Source organism: Pogona vitticeps, chromosome 3 (genome assembly GCF_051106095.1).
Source record: "Pogona vitticeps strain Pit_001003342236 chromosome 3, PviZW2.1, whole genome shotgun sequence".
Lineage (NCBI taxonomy): Eukaryota > Metazoa > Chordata > Lepidosauria > Squamata > Agamidae > Pogona > Pogona vitticeps.
This window is the reverse complement of record NC_135785.1, coordinates 118,543,354-118,565,130: the sequence shown is the minus strand read 5'-3', so window position 1 is coordinate 118,565,130 and position 21,777 is coordinate 118,543,354. Positions and strand designations below refer to the sequence as shown.

The window sequence follows — 21,777 nt, the reverse complement described above, 5'->3', positions numbered from 1 at the left end:
AAGGAAAAAAAAACCACTCACCTTCATATTTTCTCTCTCACACACATACAGAGACACACACATACATTTTGCAGCTTAATTTTTTTCTTATGAAATTTTACTTTTTGCAGATTCTGATTGTTCTGGGGCCTTTGGGCATTAGTTTACCTTAATTCTGAGGAAAGCTTTAGTTTGGACAATGGTTACATTATTATTTTGAGGAGATTCTACACCTCCTTAATCATTTTTCCCGCTGATCTTGGGTCCCTGTCAGAGACTTCTACTTTTTTTTTTTAAGATCACTCTGTTTTACTTCATTTTCAGTGTTTGTGAATGCTGAAAATGAATCAAAGCAAGCTTGCATCTGTCAAGTTCCCTTCTGCTGTCAATTGCCAGTATCACGAAGTATCTTAAGAAAAGAGCTTAGCCACTTCACAATAATGGCAAATGAAACACTTCCTCTGCTCCATGGAGGGCAGAGGAAGTATTTAAAAAAAACTGTACCATGACAGGGTTGATGTATTGCATCACTTTGAAAAAGAAAAATTGACAACTTTCTCCAGGATGTGGGAGGGCACAAGAAGGGGGATTTTTGCCACAGCAACATGTTGCAAAACGTGAGGTCATATCTCTAGCAGAAATTAGAAGCCTGCGTTCATCACAGCTGGCATTTATCCCTAAAAAAGGTTAATTCCAATGTGAACCACACAACCATTTCCAATCATACAGAAATTCATCTAGGTATCAAAGTATAAATATTTTCATTGTAGCAATAATTGCAGGCAAGATCAGATTGTTAATTTCTACAAGGTTTATTCATCTACATTGTTTCTTTGTTTCATAAGCATAAGAATACAGTACTTTAGAGTTGTTGAAGATATGTTATTCCTTGAGAATTTGCAAGCACATTTAAGTGACATGGTAATCAGTTTTACAGCTATGGAAATCTGTAGGCACCAATGTTTAAACAAAAATCCATTACTGAGTTGTTAAAGGCTGCAGGTGTGATTGCCATTCAAAAGTCTCTCAATGAAGGAAAGTTGCAAATAAATAATCCAAAACCAAAACTTCAGTTCTAGGCAGAGCTTAAGTTAGAAAAAACTACTTACAGTTATAAGTTTTAGCTACAAAATTTTCGGAAAATAACTCATATTTCAATCCAAAAGAAGAGAGCATATCTCTAAAATACATCATTAAAAACTAAAAACCATTATAGTTTAATCAATCTTTAGCCTTTAATCAATCATTAATCAATCAATCAATCAATCTACTAAATAGGCAAATTTACTTCCTTCCTCTGCTCCTCCATGGAACAGAGGAACAGAGGGAGGAAGCTTTTTTTTTAACCAGTTAGGGTAGCAGTAAGGCCACACTCCAAATTATCTTATGAAGACGAGTCCATAGTTTCCTATTTTGTTTCAGTGCCATGAATAATTACTTTCTAAACTATATCATCCAAAATCCTTCAGCCAAAATACTCATTCCTAATGAGCTATACAGTGGTTGAGAGACCTATTTGACTGATGAAGGGGGAAGGGAGTCAGAACATTTAGCACATTTCTGTTTTGTCAACACCTGCTAGTGATATAGAAAGTTTCCTGAAAGGGAGATGGAAGACAAAGAAATAAACCCTGATATCAGTAATTTATGAGGTACAAGTTTGGGCAATCTGTAAGAAATTAATGAGGAGAATAGTTAAAACTCAAACAATTACAGTTAACAGACACAAGCTTGTTAGAACCCTAGCATTTCAGTGAATTCAGTTAAAAGGTTTGAATAAAGCAGGCAGTCACTGGAATAGAGGAAGTAAGAGTAACAATAATAAATCTACAAAATAGCTCCTGAAGTAAAAATAAGGAAATATGGAAAGTAAAGTAAAAGAAACTGGATTGGAAAACTCATGAGCTAATTAAGAAAAAATAGCAAGAATGAAATAATGTGACAGGAAAGAATGTTTGAACTGGAATTGTATAATATGAAATTAAAAGAAATGGCATTAAAGACTATTTTGGCAACTAAACATCTCTCATGATGAGATTAGTCTGCCACAGATATGAGTAGTTTTCCAGAATTCAATAAAGAAGATCATATAGAATCCTTTTTAAAATAAGTCTTGAGAGAGAGAGAGATGGATACAGAAGATAATACGACCATGGGATATTTAAACTCTCAAATCTGTGGAGGTTTAGCTGGAATGTATGGAGAAATAAAATAGACAAATCCCAAGACTGTTTATTATCCAAGGAAAGGGTTAGGCAAAAAGTTGGTTTTACCACAGAACAGAGCCAGAAGGAATCCAGGCCTTTAAAGAAAAGCCTCCGTAAGACATGCAAACACAAACAACCTAAAAGTGTCTCAGAGAGCCCAGATTGCAGATAACCTGAGTTGTGAGAGAAGATGCAGAAAAAAAAACAATTCCTCAGAACCAAAGGGCCTGAAAGATATAGAAGCTGTTTCAGAACCGGGGGATTGAGAGAAAGAATTGTGGCAGAAGGCTGCTTTTAAATTGGGGCCTCAAGCGAGGGTCCAGTGGAACACTAAAAGAATGCTATCTACGTGGGCACTTGAGACATAATTCATCACATGCTCTCAAATCAGTTCCGATTTTCCAGGGTTTTCTAGTTGTGAGCACTCCAAAGTGGCTTACCCCTCCCAGCTTCTGGGGGTACCCCTGGGACTGCAGCTTGGCAATGCAGGCTGGCCATTCTCCCAGGAAGCACAGTGGGGAATTGAACTGCTCACATCTGACTCACTGAGCTAGCTGGCTGGAAAGGGTCACCATAAGGCAGATTGGACTTGAATGTGTGTAATTATCATTAAAATATAATTGTCCCGATTTGAATAAAATAAATCCTCAAACAGGAGCCAAGAGGGGGAAAAATTCAGTTAGAAGGGTAAACCTGAATCAGGAGACACAGTTGATTCTAAGTGCCTTAGGAAGTATAGTATACAACCTTCCTAAGAGCTGCCATAGAAACAAGGAGACTTAGACAAGCATTTAGAATTGGGGTCAAGGATTTCGCTTAAGAGAAGTCATAGGCACTATAACAAGAAAGTTCGGCCAAGAATAATTGTGTGACACCAAGTCAATTCTGGCTTATGGTGAGTGACCCTTTCCAGAGTTTTCTAGAAGTGTTTCACCTGTCCCTTCTCCTGAAGGTGCTCTGTATTACAATGTAGTCTCTGTACTCTCACGCTTATACCTGAATATGTGGCTTTGTTCCATGAAAGCTCAAATTATAAACAGTCTTTAAAGGTGCCACATCTTTGCCTTCATTATTTTGCTCCCTGCTCCCTTTGTTGATATGCCTAATTTTAGTCACACTCTTTTTTTTTGTAATTTAAATCTAACAGTTTTGGTTCCATTTTCTGGACCAGCAGGTACAACCCACCACTTCCCTTCATTGAAGCATGGTCTGTTCGTGAGTTTCTTCTCACAATAAATATCACAGGGACTCTGAGCAACTTTAGACCTAGCAGCTGCCAGTTCATCCCACAACCAAATCAGTCACACCCACTAAAAACTAAAAAGAAACAAAACCAGCCAGAGGATTGTACCTTGTACAGTACAATGATTTTTTTCTTTTTAATTTCAAAAGAATTTTTAAAATGAAAGTGAAAGCTGAAATGTTTAAATATATTGAATGATATAAATATAAATTAAGAACACGCATCACCCGTTTCAATCAGTTATAAGCTTATCTATGTGCTCTTTAAATCTATGGCAGATTTCAGTCCTGCCGCCTGAGAGAAAGGTGGCACAGAAGTGCAATCAGTCAATCAATCAATCTAAAGTGAAATGGTGGAGACATGGAGAACTCCGAGACACAGATAGTGGAAAAATGAGTTTCGGGAAACTTGGTAATGGAACAGTCAGTGAAATCTGATGTTGTACATATTGACTAGACTTCCTAATACATTTCTGCCCGATAGCTGAAAAGTGCAAGAAAGAACCCTTTGTAAACAGCCAATCCAACACAGTGCTCTTTCTGGAAATGGGGCATCTGTATGGTTTTGAAAAAGTCAGTCTTTTCTTTTTCCTGAGATGTAATAGAGGTATCAAGAAAGTGAAAACAGTTTGATTCCTGAGTGAACATTTAGAACTCCTTGGCATCTTCTTTCTCGGGGGCTGGAATGTATATGGCGAGATAAGCAAAACTTTGTTCAACTGAAAATTAAGCAACATTTTCCACATGGCAAAAGACATCAAAATAATAAGCAGTGCTTGCAAAACAGTCAGAAATGGCATCAGGGCCTGAGCTACTTTGGGGAGTAGAGTTTCCTTTAGGGAGGGACCAGAGTGATCAATGAACACCCTCAATTACAATTACAGGCTATCCAGAATCTGACCCAAATACTGTCAGAGATGACAAACAGATAACCTCCTAAGGCAGGGGTGGCAGCTTTTGATGAAAGGTAGGATGGTCTCTGAGGAGGGATGGACTCCCGAGATCATTTACTCCTCCCTTAGTAAGTCATTTTTGAAAACTCTTTCCCAAATACCAATGAGTTGACTCTCTCTCATCACTTGTACTAAATTTATGACAGTAGGTCTTTGGAGAGCTTGACATATCAATCTTACTACATTCGCTTAGCGAGAACACCTACTACCTCCTTGAGCCTATATCGAGCCCAATACAGCCTGCTTAGGCCCACAAACTGGCCTGGATCTTAAAACCCTCTCAACCATGTATAGTTCTTTGATTTGAAAATCCCCTCATTCTCAAGCAGCTATGTTTTACTCATCTAGTTAGTTGTTCTATTCACTCATTCCTATTGTCATTTATAAAACAACACTTCAACGTCTGCTATTTCTCAATACAATCATTGTGTATATTCTGTTTCTTGTATGTTCCCTTGTTTCCTTTTTGAAATAGGTGGGTGGGGATTACTGGGACCAATTTGCCAAGAAACAATGCTGTCAATAATCCATTGTAACTGTATATTCTCAGAATATGCATATGCTTGTGCTTCTTTTTGTGAAGCACACCTGCTAAAATCCTCTGGCAATATCTCAGTCCTCTGGAGTTCAAGCAGAAAGACAAACCAATCACAAGGCAGATCCCTAGAAGCAAAATGCTGAAGGAAAGCTATTGCTTAATCCACCAAAATAATGCCATTTTTATTGTGTAGTTGGACACAAAATAGGTTGCTGTGGTGGGGGGTGGGAATTGCAGTTGGAAATTGGTAACTGTGCTGTTGACAAAATGGGAAGAATAGAGACCCATATACGTATTTATTAAACACTGCAGTGTCTGGCAAAATCAAGGATAGTCTGTAACACAATTTATATAAAAATAAAATGTACTCAGCTTCTGCATTTACAGCAAAATGTCTAAACCATATAAAAACTCATTTTGGGGCAGAACCTCTGGTTCTTCACCTTTGTCTTCAGGGAAATTGCATCCTTGTAAATATCATTAAAATAACTGTATTCTTGTGCCTGGGCCTGCCCTACACACTAAGACTCCAAACATCTACACCAAATGCACATCCACCAAATGCTACCATTCTGCCCTTCCCAGATTAAAATCAGGGAAAAGTTTATTTCAGATCAGTGAATCTTGAAGGAACAGCAGAGAATGCCAAGATAATGTGGAAAGTAATAATTAGTCATCTTTTAAAATGGATCAACCCCCAGGAATGTCTGGTCTGTATTCAGCCAGAGAGATGAGTTATTGGAAGTAATTTAATAGGCTACAGACCAGGGCTAGCAGAACCAAAGTGAACCTAAGAAAATGGGGATTTGCATTAACACACTCCTTTACAAGTGCAGAGAACAGGAAACTTCACACCTATGCCAGTGTACTCTACGCCCCTCAATATGTAATATGGAGGATGTGAGGTTAGCTGCCCTAAACCTCTTGATGTTGCCCATTATTGGGCAAAAATTATTATCTATTTAGGGAGAAGAACCACAAAAATAGTGCTTCATGGTTCATGGCCACCTACGAACCATTCAAACTTTAAAAAACAAACCATTAAGTCATTTGTTTTTTAAATAGTCCATGCCTGGAGGTGGGATGGGAAACTAACTCCTCCATGCCCACATCCTGCCCGCCACCCTTCCACCGCCCCCTTCACCTCCCTAGCTGGTCCTGCCTCCTTCTCCGCTGCCATCTTGAGAGTCAGCGGCCAAGCTTCCCTTCCAGAAGCCAGGTTTGCTGTCTCTCCACATCCACCTGCCTTAGGTGGGCGCATGCACAGGGACCGCAAACCTAGCTCTCAGAAGGGAGGCCAGGCCTGTTGTCTCTCAAGATGGTGGCAGAGGCAGAGGATGAAGAGGAGGCAGCAGGACCAGGTAGGGAGACGACAGGAGCAGTGGCAAAGGGGTGGGTGGCGGAATGAACCTGGTCACTCTTTAAATCATAAAAAATTTGTGGTTCAGGTCAGCTCAGCTTCATCAATTTTGATGAACCCAAATGGACCCAAACCAATGAACCTGTGATTTTAAACAAACTTCCTGGTTTATTTTTTAGTTCATGCCCAACTCTCTATATATTTATTAATTGTACTGCAGTTTTTCTGACACAAAGAAGAATCTTCCTTGGAGAATCTTCCTGCAGTATTTCAGTACTAACAGTATGCATGTGTTCTGATACCGCCCCTCTTTGAAATGGATCCCAATGAGAATTATACTGCATTATGTGGGCATAAAAATGTCCCATATCCAAAGAAGTATCTGTTAGTGCTGAATCAAGTATGCTGTTCCCAAGCATTCAGAGATATAAAATACAAGGTGAAATAGAAACAAAAACAAAAATCGGGAGGGGGGGAAGTACACATCTTTGAGAACAAAGTGTTGGATGAGAACTCAGAAAAGCTGGGTTCAAATGTCTGCTTGGTCACAGAAACTGACTATGAGGTGGCAATTGTAAAGCACTCTTTTAACATCTCAAATATCTCAAAAACCCTATTAGGATTGTTGCAAGTCAGAAGTGGCTTGGTGTCACATAAAAAGAACACACATCTTGCATTATGGGGTATTTTCCTGATCCCAGTGAATTCTAATATCATTTTTCCTCCCAAATGAAGAAACAGCACCAGTGGGGCTTTCTGAAACCACGACATGTCGCCTCTGCTCACTGCAATATGGTCAACAAGAAAACTGCATGCAACCTTTCTTTTTAAATCCCCATTTTACTTTGGATGGGACAAAACATCTCAACGTAAGAGGCAAAAAGATAAATAAATTTATTGGGACATTTATTTTGAACCAGTTTTTGTTTACAGAAACAAACTGTTAATGGCAGTTAGCCAAAATTTGGACATGCTATTTACAACCATGCAGGTGACAGTATTGTAGGCAGCACACTTTGTTGCTCTAGTTCTGCATGGACTCTTAACAAAACATTACTCCTAAAGACTAAAATTTCCTACTAAAGTGCAAGAGAATAGTTTTTTTTTTAAATTATAATCTCTAAATTTCTGCTAAGTATTATCTAGACTGCAAGTCAATTCTCAGGTTTGCCACATGATGGGGAAAAGATGTCTACCTTGCGCTTCACACTCCTGATTAAAACTGCTCCTTTCAACATGGAATGTGATGTTTTCAGATTGATATAGGAATGTGTCAAAGCCGTACATTGTGAGTAGAGATGGGCATGAAGTACTTTGTGGCCCTTCATCCTAAGTTGTCTGCACAGCAGCCGAGCATTCCTTTCCCTCTCCACCCACTGATCTGCCAGCACAGTGCTGCTCTTTCCCTCCCTGTCACATGATCTTCCAGTCCAGGCAGTAGCCTGGCCTTCACTTCTCTGCCTCCTCCAGCAGCTAGCCACTCAGATGAGTAGGCAGGACAGGAAAGTATTCCTGCAGTGCTGTCTTTGAGTAGCCAGCTGCTGGAGGAGGTGGGGAAAGGAAGTCTGGGATCCTGCCTGGACTGGAAGATCATGTGATGAGGAGGGAAAGAGCTGCGTGCTCTGGCAGGTTGGTGGGTGAGCTGGTGGGGCGAATGGGATGTGTGGCAGCTGTGCTGCTGTGCAGCAGACTTATAACGAAGAGGCATGAAATACTTCATGCCCATTCCCGAGTGTCCCAGTTGATGAGATACTGACAGTCAACACAGGTTACCTGACTTGATTAACTGCACATTTCCAGGCATTTTCAAAATTATCTCCTATCTATTTTCAATCCCTATGGATTAATTGTAAGTTATTTTAAAGCTAAATTAATAGATTGGGGTAGGGGACTTGTGCAAGTCACACTCATGATCTTGGCGCTATCACCCAAGGGTTCACTAGCTTTTTCCCTTCAGACCTCCCTTGGGGGAGCTGAAAACGGGTGAGGCCCAAGAATCATGAAACAGCAGTGCAGAAACCGAGCTTTTTTGGGGGGGGAGGAAACAGCAGAGAGAGGTGAAGTTTGGAATTATCAAGTGGCAATGACCAACATAATTTTAACTTGTTACTTTGGAAACTGTTCCATTCTTTGCCACAAGTAACAGGAAGCTCCGTAAAACTCAAAGTTCGGTAAAGATACTGGCTCTAAAAATACCGTATCACAGGTTCCCCGTGTCAGATACAATTTACTGATTCAGCAGCAATACATTAGAGTCATACAGAACATGGTTCTCCAGACTTGGAGAACTGTGCCTGTTCCTGTGACCCCATGCCTTCTCTACCACCCCCAGAAACACAATTTTCCTAAGCAAAAAAAGCCTCCTTATGTCTTCTAATGGCCAAAAACATATGATTAAAAAAAGAAATAAAGTGGGATGTGTGGGTGGCACTAGGGATCCCTCAAATCATGGCAAAATTGCCAAGGGTCCTGAGAGGCCAGATGTGGGCCCCTAGGAACTGCATGTGACTCACAGGCAACATGCTATCCACCCTTTTCCCCCCCAACTTCCTCTCTACTCCCCACATGCTCCTCAAAGTATCATTTACCTCCTGCTATTTCCTCTTTCCTTCTAATCCCTTCATATTTAACTTGCCACTGGATATACACAGTGAACTGCAAGCACTAAGGTCCACCCAAAAGTGAGCTATCTCAGTTGTGATCTTCTGGCCCTAGTCTGGAAAACAACTGAAAGCCAGGGTTGTTCTCTCTCACCCAGCACCCCTGTACCTAATATGCAGGCAAAATATCAAGAGGTACAGCTCCCACTGTCACATGCTAGGTGAAGTTGCAGCTGTTGCATTTCTTCCTGTTGTGCACAGTAGAGGCCTCTGAAATCCAGCCTATTTGCAGAAAACATACAGGGGGAATGAGACCTAGCAATTTCAAAGTAAAGAGGCAGCACCATGAAGGAGAAACAGCATGCAAGGCACGAAGAGTGATGGTAATAACGTAAAGATCCAGATGAGCCCACTCCCCATGTCTTCCCTTCACCTTAGTTATAATGGCTACTGATCATGGAGACACCCTAAGCATGTTCAGCTAAACATCCTAAAGTGCCAGTGGAGAGACGTTCACACAGACTAGACAAAAGTCTGTATTATATCCAGGTGACCTGCACATTTTGGTTGGTACATGTGCTGACAAAAGAGCACATAAATGGAATTAAGTCAGAAGGAGTAAAATTCCCTACACAGCCTCTGTGCAGCCATAATATGGGTGCGCTCCCTCCTCCTCAGATCTCCATAACATTCACAACACTGCTCTGGAGCATCCTCCGGAGGAGACATTGAGTGCACACAGGAAGTGCAAAAGGGGGTTACTCCTAGACAGGTTAATGAGAATATGCAAGCATATATGCCACAATCTGTAGCTTCCACATCTTTCTACAAAGGCTTATTGAACAGTTGCTAAGCACAAAAGTTCAGTGAGCAAGTTTTTCTAAGCAAGAACTGTTCTAAAAACAAATAAATGTCTAAACAGTTCCTGGGATGGACCCATACACCATTTTAAAAAGAAGTTACAACATCTGATCAACACTGCATTGCAATTTTAAGTTCCTCTGGATTTAGAGGACTGTACACTTCAGCAAACATGTACAGGATTGACTGTGTTTAAAATGGGTACTTTGATACCCATCTGTCTGAAATATGGCAGGTCTATTCTCCTGTAGCAGTAGAATCCTTGAAAATGGCACACTGGATAGAAATTAACAATGGTATATATACTTGAAAAGGAATCAATGGAAATGACAAAAATGGGTAAAATTCATTGCGAAGTGAGTGTATGTTATTCTTATGGATCAAAAATAATACAAATGATAATAAATATAATGAAAATTAATGGAATGATGAAAATATTTTTTTTTTAATATCCTTCTCATGGCATATCTTTCTGTGACCTATTCAAGTTTGTCTTCGGTCAGCCATTTTCTCCAAAACAATCTAGGTAACCTTCTCACATCACACTGCACAGAAATGCACCAACCATAAAGGAAGAGGCTCTCTTCCCAGCATAGAGTGAGAAAGGGAAGTTTACCAGTCTGTGCTCCTCCCACCCCTCAGCTGCTCATGTGACTGACTGGAGGTTATAACCTCAGCAACAGAGATGGGCATGAGTTGAATCATGAACCACAAAAACTGGTGCATCTGGCTGGTTTGGTTTGCAATCTGGTTCGGGGATCCTGTTTTGCTGATGCACCAATCTTTTCTCCCCTCAGCACGTTGTTTTGTTTCGGCAAAATGGATGCCCGCCCGCCCCCTTCCCACTGCCCCCATCACCTCCCTTCCTAGTCCTGCTGCCACCTCCTCCATTGCCATCCTCAAAGCCAGTGGGCCCAGCTTCTCTTCCAGGAGCCAGGCCTGCTCCGTCCGTGCATGTGCCCACTGCTCAGCTGATAGGCGGGCGTATGTGCAGAGACAGCAGGCCCGGCTTTCCTTCTTGGAGTCAGCTGCTCTCTTTGCACCGTGTGCCTCTCAGCTGGGTGGCGGGCGCATGTGCACTGGCAGCGGACCTGACTCCTGGAAGGATACCCAACTCCCTCGCTCTGAGGATGGTGGTGGCAGCAGCGGCAGGACCAGGTAGGGAGCCAACAGAGGCAATAGGAAGGGCTCAGTTGGTCGGTGCCCGCCTGGCATGAGTCCGAAAAATGAACTGTGAACCAGTATGTTTTTTGGAGGATTTGTGACAGTTCATGGATAGCCACGAATCATCACAAATCACCATTTTTCCAGTGCCGCTGAGAGAGGGAGGATCGGACTGATAAACTTCCCTTTCCCACTCCATGTTAGGAAGAGAGCTCAGAGTGAGCACAAGGTGGGTAAAGATATTCTCTTCCTTCATGGTTGGTGCATTTCTGTACAGTGTGATGTGAGTTACCTGGATTCTTTTGGAGAAAATGGCTGACCTAAGACAGACTTGAACAGGTCACAGAAATAGGCTCAGCAACATGGGAAAGGAAGCAAAGAATGTGGCATGGCAGGGGAGGCTCCCTGCGGTTAATTCTCGGGTTTGGAACAACTGTGTTCAGCTGACAACCAGGGAGAACACGGCTCTCTCTCCACATTTAGAAGACCAATTCTGTTCTCTCATTCCATCAATCCAAAACTTGAGCCCAGCAGTGTTGAAGTGGAAAGAAATCTGCCCATCACCATTTCCAAAACCTAAACAATTCTAGATCTTTCCATTATATTTCCTTGTGCCAGACTCTCCTACAGATTATGTTCCTTTGGAATACACTGTACAAATACAGTTTGGCACTCGAAATAATTCTTATTCATACTAGTCAACTGACTCCAAGTAAAGAGGTCCAGTTATATATGCAGATCAACAGTGTGCATTTTTCTGATTGTGACTTGGCTTATTAGGAACTGTAACGGAAATGGATTTTGAGGTCTAGTCAACATTCAAGTCTTTTTAAAAGCAATAGTCCATCCCCACTCCCTAGGTTTCTACTGTTGCATTATGAGGTAGATGTCATAGTTTATGTAAACAGTGTACTGATGTACACATACTATTTCATTACGTTATTTAAAAAGAGGACTAAAAAGCCACAAGTGTCCCCACTTGAAAACTATCACAAAAACTATCATAAAAACTCTGGTTTGAGTTTCCAGAGTCCTTGCCCATTTGACTGCCTGTGAAAAGTGCAGATGCTTCTTAGGAGCTCTCGGAAGACACAAGACTGTTCCACACTCAGCTTTGATTCAAACTCTTGCAGTATCTCCTGGGTACTAGCCTGACCAGGCACCTGGGCCTGTAAAGCTACGAAAGTTCGGATATCCATCAACAACTCATAATGCTTTGTTGTGGGAGGAAGAGGCGCCCCTGTTCGCTGAAGCTGCTCCTCCATTTGGTCATCTGCTCTCTGTGGCACTGTCAGACGGTTTCGTTTCCTTATTTTGGCCAGCAAAGATGAGGAGTCTGGGACAGTTGAAGAAGACTCTCCTGCTTCCACTCTACCACTGAAGTGAGCATCAGCAATATTTTCATTTCTATCCTCCTTTCTCTTTATCTCTGTATCCTGCAAAAGAAAATGGACATTTCTGGGAGGCAGTTTTCAGATTTATACAGTCTGGCCCTCAAATGGTTACATAACTGTGAGACTAGAAACCTCTAGTCAGGACCTCACTAGATCATGTTATAGTCTAATCATAAAGAATAGTCCTGTAGTGATGAAGCACATCAGCATTGCACAACCCACCCCTTCAGATGTTGCTGGACTGCAATTCCAAGGATTCCTGGAAATTGGGGATACCAGATTGGGGAAGGCTAAAGTGCAATCTTGGGTAGAGATGAGTGAAGTAAGGCCATTCAGATGATAGAAAACTGCCATCAACTCATGCCAGCACAACCAGTGGTAAAGAAGACTGGGAGCTACAATCCTGCAACATCTCGAGGGTCACAGTTTGCCCAGTCCTGTGTAAACTGAGAACAGATATGAAACTAGCCCAGTCTATTCTAGCCATGTACCGAACATACCAAAGATCTAGGAAAAAATATTTAAGGCAGCATATTCACGAAGGCTTTCACAGCCGGGATCTAATGGTTGTTGTGGGTTTTTCGGGCTCTTGGGCTGTGTTCTGAAGGTTGTTTTTCCTAATGTTTCACCAGTCTCTGTGGCCGGCATCTTTAGACTCTGTCTGACTTCTGGTGCAGTTTGTTCGGATAATTGAGTATTTACAGCTGTGGAATCAGCTTTTGTCCTTTTCAGGAGATGGGTGATTGTGGTGATCAGCGTGTTTTTTGTTGTGGTGACAGGGAGAGATTATCTGTCACTGTGATTGATGGGTGTTGTTAGCTGATCTTTTGTGTGCAGCAATCACCGGTCCTTATGGCTGGGTAGAGTTTGTTGACCTTTTGCAGGCTTTATTTTTCAGTGCTGGGAGCCAGGCTTTGTTGAGTTTTAAACTTTCTTCTTTTTTATTGAAGCTATGCTGGTGTTTATGGATTTCAATGGCTTCTCTCTGCAATCTAACATACAGATTGCTGGTGTTGTCTAGTACTTCAGTATTTTGAAAAAGAATTTCATGTCCAGCTTGTTTTAGGGCATGTTCAGCTACTGCCGATTTTTCCGGTTGTTTTAGTCTGCAGTGTCTCTCATGTTCTTTGATTCTGGTGTGGATGCTGAGTTTTGTGGTTCCAATATATACCCGGTCACTGGACAACACCAGCAATCATTATGTTAAATCACAACTATCCAAACAAACTGCACCAGAGGTCAGAATTCTGACTCCTGTCCTTTAAAGATGGCAGCCACAGAGACTGGTGAAACGTTAGGAAGAACAACCTTCAGAACACAGCCAAAGAGCCTGAAAACCCACAACAACAATTTAAGGCAGCATTTGCAAGTAAAGAGGCAATAGCTTATCTATACACTATGCTTAACCTGTTGAAAGCCAGAAGACATCACAATATAGACGCTTATGTGAGGAAATGTTGGGTAGTATTAGGTGTACAAGTATGTGCATTTTCACTAAGTAAAACAGTTGCCAAGTGCCACATTTTCCATACATATTATCAAATAACAACACCGGGCAAGTGAAATGTCTGCCTGCCCCACCACCTTAGAGGATCTGCATTGATAAATGCAAAAAATGGACTATACCCGGTAGCAATAAGGGGCTTACAGAAACATCTTGAAATTCCAGCAGTTCCAATTACACAGCACCTCTGTTTTGAGGCATGTGCTAGCATTAAACTCTGACAAAACATATCAAACTGTGTTACACTAAAATGTCCATTTTTAAACGGCCGTTTTGGAAGAGTTCTCATAAATTTTGGTATGTTCACTAAACGATTTGAAAGCATCAAGTAAAGCATTTTTAGTTTATTTTGTACCTAGCCTCAACTTCTTAGATAAGCCATTAGGTCAGCCACTGCCCCTTGATTTGCAATGAAAGGAATGTACTACTGCTGTATGTCACTGAAGCTTATGTATTTTATGGAGCTAGAATGAGGAAACATGCAAAATGATCACATAATTGATCAAAAAAATTAACATTTAAAATGAAGTAGTATTTTTCTTAGCTATAATTTTTTTTTACCTTGCACTTCTTTCCTGGAGATAGGGAAGACGACGACGGTATCGCCGTATTTGGGTTCTTCTTTTGACCAAACCTACACCTGAAAGATACCAAGAAGCATGTTCTTCTCACACTCATACCATAAGATGTAATAGACACATCACAAATATGAACTTTTTTTTATCATGAGAGTCACATACCAGAGGTGGCTGGAGGCACTGCCACAACCAGGCAGGGTTAATACCACAAACCTGCCCATTTATATACATAAATCCACCACCCGCCCTCTTCATTCAGATTATCACTTAAACCTTTCCTTCCGTCTGCCTCCCCCATCTTCTGTCTTACTCTTTCTATGTCCCCAGCTCTCACTCCCTTTTCAAATCCTGTTCCTCACATGGCATTTAGGCTTTTAATCTAATAACACCTTTTTTTCCTAAGACAAAGTGGCTACAACTAAGCAACAGCTGACAGTACACAAGGAAGACATTATTTGCCTCTCCTGCAGAGCTACTGCCCTTATGGAAAAAGGCTTCATTCACACAAAATGGGACCATTTCTTCCTAAGTGTAATTGATGAATTAAAGGGTGGGGCTGAGAAGAACAGTGTACAGACAGGACATTCCACACCCTGGGTTAGTGCTTTTAGTCACATTTGCCCAGGGCTTATTGCATATACTAAAGCTGAAGACTTTATTAATGGGATGCATGAAAGACTGAGGAAACCAAGACTACCTTTTCTTGAGCAGCAAAGGTGTATACACCATTAGACTTGAATGTAGTCAATAGACATATTTGCCAAATCAATGTTTCTCAAGCTCTTTTTACTATCTATGAAATGGAAATAGTGCTTATATAGTACTGTGAAGATAGTATGAAGATATATGAGGAAATCAAATGTTATCTAGCCAGAGTTTTAGTACTGTCTATAAATCAGAAGGTGCAATAGTCAAAGAACACCAGAGCATTTATTCATTGTCTTCTTCAGCAGCGCAGGAGAGCATCAGCAAACTTTGCAAGTTTTCCATTTAGACCAGGGACGGGCAACCTCAGTGGGCTGGTACAGGCTGTATCTGGCCTAGAAATGCCCTTTCTAGAAGACAAAATAAAAATGGGAATTGCCTGGGCAGGTACTTTTTTTTTTCTGTGATATTTTTGGAAGCAGGGAACCTCAGCTCCCTAATACAAAACTTACTGCTCCCATGGGCCTTTGCAAAAGCAAAAATTGGATTCCCACTCCTTTTCTTGCTTCTTCTTCTTCTTCTTCTTTAAAATGATGGCCCATGGGCTGGCTGGATAGCTCAGTGGCCTCGCTTAGCAACGTTAATCCGTTCCGGAAAAAACGTTGCTAAGCCATTTCATCGCTAAGCGATATTAAAAAGCCCATAGAAACACATTAAAATGTGATTAATGCGTTCCTATGGGCTTAAAAACTCACCTTTAAGCAAAAATCCTCCATAGCGCCACCATTTTCGCTGCCTCTTAAGGGAGGAAAAACAGCGGGCAGCCATTTTGTTTTTCCAGCGGCCATTTTGAAACCTCTGATCAGCTGTTAAAAAGGGTCGCTTTGCCATGATCGCTTCCCCGCGATCATCGGAAAGCGAAAAAAACCCCATAGAGACCGTTGCAAAGGGATTTTGCGATTGCAAAAAGTCCATTGCTAAGCGATTTCGTCGCTCAACGGAACGATCGCTATGCGAGGCACCACTGTATCTGGCTACAGAGCCAGAGATTGGGAGTTTGATTCCCCATTGTGCCTCCTGTGAGAAGAACCAGCCTGTGTGGCCTTGGGCAAGCTGCACAATCCCAGGGTGCCCCCAGAAGAAGGGAATGGTAAACCACTCCTGAGTATTCTCTACCTGGAAAACCCTAGAAAGTATTGCCGTTAAGTCAAAATTGACTTGATGACACATGATTATTATTACTGGGGGGCCCTGGTGGTCTTTGTGCTGTCTGCAACCTCACTTTATCCACCCCATTTAGATCTTGAATCAGCACAGGGTTGTTCTGCGGGAGATTATAAGGGCACAAGTAGGGAAGATAGCAAGATTTAGAGAAGCACACAATTGTATGTTGCTTGGCCCTTCATGTTTCTTCTCACGGCAGAGGTGCACAATTCTGTTCTGCAGATGTGACATAACAGAAACATAGCCCCAAGATATACATGCACAAGCTCATGGAATTAGAAGGATCATCATAGGCCTTACTTTGCTTTTGCTGGCATACAAGACAGACCACTGGGCCCAGCCCCACCAGAAGCAACTTGTTGGTATTGCCGTCGAGACATCTTCAAGGCTCTGAGGGCCTCCTGAGCAACACGATTGGCTTCCGCTTCCACTAGCATGTAATGTGGACTGGAAGCTTCCATAATGGCATCATGCTTCATTACACTGTGTATTCCTGAGGGTGTAAAATAATTACAGCTTGTCTTTATTATTTTTTGGGGGGGGGGAGATCATCTAAAATTATGTGTTAAAATACTAACAGAAGCTCATGTACTGTAGCATACATCAATTCTGAAGATATTTTCCTGTAATGGAAGAACGGGTGAAGGCACAAGGAGGAAGAATTACTATTCTGCTCTGCAGTGATTGGGTAACTTGAGAGACCAACACAATAACTCAACATTTCCATTGTTTATGGTTGAAACAGCTGTCTAATCATCCATCACAGGAAATAAGCAAGTCCATGGGATGCTGTACCCCATTTGGAGCACAAGGCACAGGTCTGCCCCACCATCTGCCTAGGGGAGCCCTTTTCCATCTGGCTCCCTCAGTGCGCCCATGCAGCTGTGGAAAGAGGACAACACGGGGAGAAGACAGAGAAGAAACAACCAAGAGTTCCAGCAGGGCCCTGAGACACATCCAGCGGCCTGACAGCTTCTCCTAGAAGAGAGCATAGATCTTGAGACCTGTCACTGAAGGCATCACTGAAGAGGGAGGCTCTTCAGGATAGAGGTTTAGTGAGAGATCAAGTGAGGGGAGGGGGGGGAGAAGCGAGAAAAAGATCTACAGTATTTTGTTTTCTGAAGTACATGGAGGGCATTGCTTTTATTGTGCAGTCACACTGCCCTAGTCGCAAGAATTGTTCAGGGGTGAAAAAAACAATAGTTGCACCATCCCTTTTTACCTGTGGCACAAGTCCTTCACCTGAAGTCATCAAACTCTGAATGTAACAGTTAATGCCAAGCCTTATTTTGAAACTGGTTCTTAATTGCAAAAGACCAAGCAAAGATATACAGACATGCACATGGCAAGTGCTAAACACCAACAGGCACCAGGCATTATCATACATTGCTTATACTTCTGCCAGAGCACATAACTTTGAAAAAGTTTACTAGGTAAAACTATCGTTTCACGCAATCCAGAATTAAATATTACTGGATTTATTTAAGAGCATTAATAGAATAGAAGTTCAAAAGTGTTTGCACCTTAAATTAGTATGGGACTGTTATTTCTTGGTGATAAACATCTGGCAGAAGTATATTTTTACCTGTAGTAGGACTGATTCACAGAGAATGACACAATAAAAAGACAAGGGGGCATACTAGATGACTAGATGACACATACTAGATAACACTATTTTCTCTGCCATTTTTCTTTCCCTTCAAAGTTTTCAAAAACCTGAATGAACAGACAAGGCAAAGAGGAAAGAGGAAAGAGGAGGAGAAAGAAGAGGAAGAAATACATTCACACCATCTGGTTAAAGAATTTAAGCTACGCTTTCTGTACTATACTTCAGCTGCCACCAACTGCTTTCATTTGAAAAATTAGGTATAATTGTTTTCAGAGCCAATCCAAGACTTGCTCATCTTTTACAAAATGGTGCCCAAAAAGAGGGTTACCTGATTTTTTGAAAAGTTTCTCCAAAACATAGTCATCGTTTTTCTTTGGATCCTTCTCCTCCTCCTCCTCAGTTTCCTCCTTTTGGTACTTTCTCTGCTTCACCAGATGAGGAATTCGCTCACCCTCAAACTTGGCACCTCGGGAATGTTTAGATTTTCTTGTTGTGTCCTTGTGATGTTTTCTTTTTGAAGAATGCTTGCCTTCATTATTATCTAGTTGCTTGTTACTGTCCTGCTCCTTGCAATGGCTATAGTTCTCATGTACTACATTATGCTGACTGCCACATTTCACACTAGGTTCACCAACTGGCAATGAGTTCAGTAACTCCAAACTCCCCGATGGTCGATTCTTTCCCAACTGTGCTCTGTACGATGGTTTCTCACGTAATTCTGCAAGCAAATATGCTACTTTACTGAATGAATCTGTATTATTAGCAGTAATTTGGGCATTATCGTTTGAAGAACTAGGCATCTGAAGGGATGAGTTTGTGTTGGTATCTTCAGTTTTTTCCATTTTTGTAGAAGGTGAACTTACAAGTTGTGTTGCTGCCAAGGAACATGGCAATTCAGTGCCTGTGGGTGGGGTATGTTCCGTGAGATATTTGCATCTTTTAGAAATCTCAGAGGACTTTGTGGCTTTGCGCTTTAAGTGTCGCTTTGGTGCTGGAACATCAGAACCAGTGCCTGAAATACATGACACAGAAAATCAACTGCTACTCTTGACTCTCAATTTGTCCTATAGATGTGGCAACCAACCCCCTTGCCCTACCTGCAAAGATGGCACTGGTTTCTGTCCCCTGTGTTCCATCTGGACTGCTCAGTGTAAAGAGTTCATAGAGATCGTTGGATTTGAAAAAGCTCCTTTGCTTTGGATCTTTCAACACCCGATTTGCTAGAAATTGTTTGAATATTTGTCTGCGAAAACAGTATTTTATGTTAAGATGTGTAGCTGTCTCTTCTACGCATTAAGCACAAGGCCCCATAAGAAAAACTTACTGATGTGAATTTTACCCTAGAGAACAATTTACACAGTGCAACAAGATTCTTGCTTCACACAGATGTTCTGATTTACTTTAGTAACTTTTAAGCAATTCACCAAATGTTAACCATGGTGTTTACTGAATTGAAAAATCCCACAACACATCAAAATACCATCCTATGGGGCAAGTTTATTCCTAGCAGAATTTACAAACAACTGAAAATGACATTCTGTTTTACAAACAAAGAAACAGGTGGAGAGATCCAAACTAACAAACGATGATGGAGGTTTGCTCGGTTAGTCAAGACAAGAGAAATGAAAGGTTGGAGGGCAAAGACATGCTGAAGGTGAGAAGGTGCACTGAGGAAACTATGCTTGCCACTAGCCTACTTATGGGACATCCAAAGAAGGCAAATTAAATTCCCTGATAGCCTCTCAGGTGAACCTGGTTGTGCAGCAGGGTTTCTTGATAAGACAGTAGAACATCTCAGGCACACCTGGATCTAAGCAGTACATCAATTAAAAATAATTCAGCAACCCCCTCTATAGAAGTGAAGTCTAAAAATCTAGGAGGTTTGGAGAAGGTGCTTCTATATCAGCAAAAGGAGAATTACAAGGACTGGCAACCGAAGAAAGCTGTATCGACGGGGTTGGCGTTCTGCTTCAATGTGAACGTGAACACAGCTAGGAGATGAAACTCATTTTAGCAATGTTCCTTCCATCTTGGACAGGTGTGTTCTTAAAACATGAGCCTTATACAGTAGGGGCTGGTCCTCAGGAGAACAGTTTCAAAGGGAAAAGATCCTGCTGCATAAGAGGGCTCACAGTCAGTCAGTCCCAAACTGGAACAATGTGTCCTTACAATGTAATCTACGCATTCCAGAGAACTGGAAAGGAAAAGGTATCTTCTTATCCCTTTCCTTCAAAGGATATTCAGTGCAGAGGGGAGTTATTTTAACTGCCCAGCAGGCACTTGCCCTACTTACTAAAAGCTATCAGGGGCTTCAGCGGGCCAATTTTCTCTCTCTGCATTCCTTTGTGAAGGAGGGAACAAATTCAACTGACAGCCTATGTCCCAGAAGGACTGGCTCCAGTGGCATTCTGACATTCCCCCTTCGAAGCAACGTAAAGTGCTTGTCTACGTTCAGGACAGGGTCCCGATGCACACGAAACAGCAAGCCGGATGAAGGGAAGCAGGAGGTCTTGGTCAATGCCAGGATGGGACTGTATCTGAGACCCTTTTGTACGTGGTCGTAAGTTTCAAAATGACAGGATACAAACGTAATAGATTAATGCTTCTGAGTGCTACATCTGATAAAACAATAGCAGATCAATATACTTGTATGGTTCCACTAACCTGTGGTAAATTTTCTCTTCAATTGTGCCTGCAGTAAGAAGCCTGTACACTGTCACATCTTTTGTCTGGCCTATTCTCCATGCACGCTCTCGAGCCTACAATACAAAAATGTTTTTTGCAAATGGCACTTCCAAATACAGAATTGGAGTGGATCTGCCTTAAGGCAAAACAAGATGCTGCATTAAAGATACAATAAACTGATGTGCTTAGACTGATCTGCTAACCCACATTTTTCTTCCCCTCTTTTACAGAAAAAGCAGCTGCAGGATCCTGACCTGGACTTGCTCCATACAGAGTTAGATTAACCCTCTTCAGCATTTTGTTTTCCTGATGAAAATTGTCCCATAAAGCTGCTATGTCTTTTGGAGGCACAGAGCAACCTCAAGGACTGAAATGCAGTGTGAAAACAATGAAAAGAAAATATACAACCTTCTCTCTCTATGCCACAATCATGATTTAGATCAGTGGCTCCCAACCCTGGGTAATCCAGATGTTCTTGGACTGCAGTCTTCAGAAGCCTTCACCAGCAGCTATGCTAGGCAGAGTTTCTGGAAGTTGCAGTCCAAGAACACCTAAGTTACCCAAGGCTGGGAACCAGTGTACTAGACCAAGGCCTACTTCAGGCACATGCTCTAAAGCAAAAGGACAGTTTTAATTACAGTGATGCCTTGCAAGACGAAATTAATTCATTCCGCGAGTTGTGTCGTATTGCAAAAATTTCCTCTTACGAAGCACGGTACTAATGGTTGTGTGATTTAAATCAAACAAAAAAGGGGGGAAATCATCTTGTGAAGCACGGCCATAGAAAAATTCGCCTTACGAGTCACAAAAAATTGCAAAACACCGTCGTCTTGCGAGTTTTTCGTCTTGCGAGGCATGACTGTATGCTGCTAACACAATGTGCAGTTTGGTACTTAAGAAAGAACAACAGTATGCCAGGAAAGTCTCCACAGCACTGAAACATCCTAAGCCTTGCACACCTCCCAAATGCTTTTTACTCCTCCAAAAAAAAGCTAGACATTTAACCTACCAGACAGTCTGATATTCAAGGAAAATGTTGGCCAGGGTCCATTATCAGAGCCAGCTCAGATTGGTGGGTTTTGCCCCTCAAACCCTACCTGGGTGTCTGTGCTGGGATTCCAATCAGGGTCATAGATAACCACTCTGTTTGCACCTGTCAGGTTAATACCAAGTCCACCAACGCGAGTAGTAAGAAGGAATACAAATACAGATGTATCCTGTAAATACATGCAGT

General features: G+C 41.7%; 1 protein-coding gene across 1 annotated transcript in view; it reads right to left on the bottom strand.

The window, feature by feature from the left end:
- Positions 1–772: 772 nt before the first annotated feature.
- ERCC6 (ERCC excision repair 6, chromatin remodeling factor) overlaps positions 773–21,777 on the bottom strand; it is a 63,109-nt gene continuing 42,104 nt past the window's right edge. Inside the window, exons 15-21 of the mRNA XM_020808773.3 lie at positions 21,641–21,760; positions 20,523–20,617; positions 18,956–19,101; positions 18,187–18,870; positions 16,550–16,742; positions 14,364–14,442; positions 773–12,340 (exon numbers count right to left, since the gene is read on the bottom strand). Of these exons, the coding sequence (XP_020664432.3) occupies positions 11,906–12,340; positions 14,364–14,442; positions 16,550–16,742; positions 18,187–18,870; positions 18,956–19,101; positions 20,523–20,617; positions 21,641–21,760 (1,752 nt within the window). The 3' untranslated portion in view covers positions 773–11,905. The remainder of the gene's footprint in view (positions 12,341–14,363; positions 14,443–16,549; positions 16,743–18,186; positions 18,871–18,955; positions 19,102–20,522; positions 20,618–21,640; positions 21,761–21,777) is intronic.